This window comes from Plectropomus leopardus, unplaced genomic scaffold, assembly GCF_008729295.1.
Source record: "Plectropomus leopardus isolate mb unplaced genomic scaffold, YSFRI_Pleo_2.0 unplaced_scaffold21298, whole genome shotgun sequence".
Lineage (NCBI taxonomy): Eukaryota > Metazoa > Chordata > Actinopteri > Perciformes > Serranidae > Plectropomus > Plectropomus leopardus.
The window spans coordinates 1-1235 of record NW_024623047.1 but is presented as its reverse complement, the minus strand read 5'-3'; the positions used below and the strand labels follow the sequence as shown (position 1 = coordinate 1235).

Below are 1235 nucleotides of genomic sequence, written 5' to 3'. Positions count from 1 at the left end.
TTTGCCGGCAGCAGAAATTAAAGAAATCTGACGGACTAAATTCTTCTTACCTGAGGCGAGAGCTTGAACATGGGAGCACAAATGATCAGCGGCGTTGAGTGGTGCTTCGCTGCAAGAGCCAGAGTGTGCGTCCCATTTACGGCCCTCAGACCTCCGTTCGCCAGAACTGTCTGCGTACCGATGATGACCTGAACAGAGATCACCACAGGTTTACTCAGGTGCTCTGACGTGACCGTTTCAAAGGTCTTCTGTGCTGTTAAATACCTTATTAACACGAGACATGACTGCGAATATGGCAGCGTCTGTGATCACGGTTGTTTCGATGCCGGCTTTCGAGAGGCTGGTTGCCATCTCGTGTCCCTAAAGGAGGGTGAACAAACGAGATAAAATTACAACAATCTTTAATCTCAGTTTCCTACATGTTTCTTGTGTTGCTTTTTTCTTACCTGGCAGAAGGGGGCGCACTCTGCAACGATGACATGGAACTTGCGTTTGCGTGCGGCGTCTTTGAGGAAGGCCTCGACGGTGCGAGAGCGTCCGATAGTCATGATGACCTCATTAGAGTGAATGTGCTCCAAAGCCTGCATCGCGATGTTGTCAGTCGTTCCCTCTGAAATAAAAAAAATGATTACGGGAGAAGAATAAATATGGACTCTATTTCAGTTTAGTTCTGAAACCAGCTGATGGATAAACGACTCACCCAGCTCGGTCAGTAACTCATTGATGGCCTCGATGACGTTTGCTTTGAGGGCGGCAAAATGCTGTCTGAAGTTCTCCTCGCTGAGTCCTCCGGAGGTCAGCAGCTTGTGGAGAGATTCCTGCTGGTCCGTCTCTTCACTGCTGCCTCGAGATCTGCGAGAAAACAACAGAGCGAAGTTAAGACATTTCCCCCTGTAATTAGTATCATATTACAGAATTATTTCCAGGATATTTCCAATAAAACGGGACACAGAGCTGTAATGTGAACCAAACTGCTTTCATATTATCTGAAGAAAATAAATTGCATATATTGTTGAGTTTGCTTTTTAAAAAATGTAAAAACAGGGATTCACTTTGTTAAATGTACTATTACGAAAAAAAATCTCTTTACTAACACTACTGCTACCACACCTACAACTACAAAAAGTAATAATAGTTATTATTTATTTGTTTATTATAAGGATCCCTATTAGCTGACGCATAGGTGAAAAACTAGTCTTCCTGTTATTATCTTTCTTTATATAGTAAATTAATAC

At 42.9% G+C, this 1235-nt stretch overlaps 1 protein-coding gene across 1 annotated transcript; it reads right to left on the bottom strand.

Moving 5' to 3' along the window:
- Positions 1 to 50: 50 nt before the first annotated feature.
- On the bottom strand, positions 51 to 852 carry LOC121965714 (translation initiation factor eIF-2B subunit beta-like; the record flags this gene model as incomplete). The annotated part of the gene is made up of 4 exons (XM_042515840.1): positions 51 to 188; positions 265 to 360; positions 447 to 610; positions 701 to 852. Coding segments are annotated over 4 exons (550 nt in total), but the record flags the coding sequence as incomplete, so codon positions are not given.
- Between the last annotated feature and the right edge of the window lie 383 nt (positions 853 to 1235).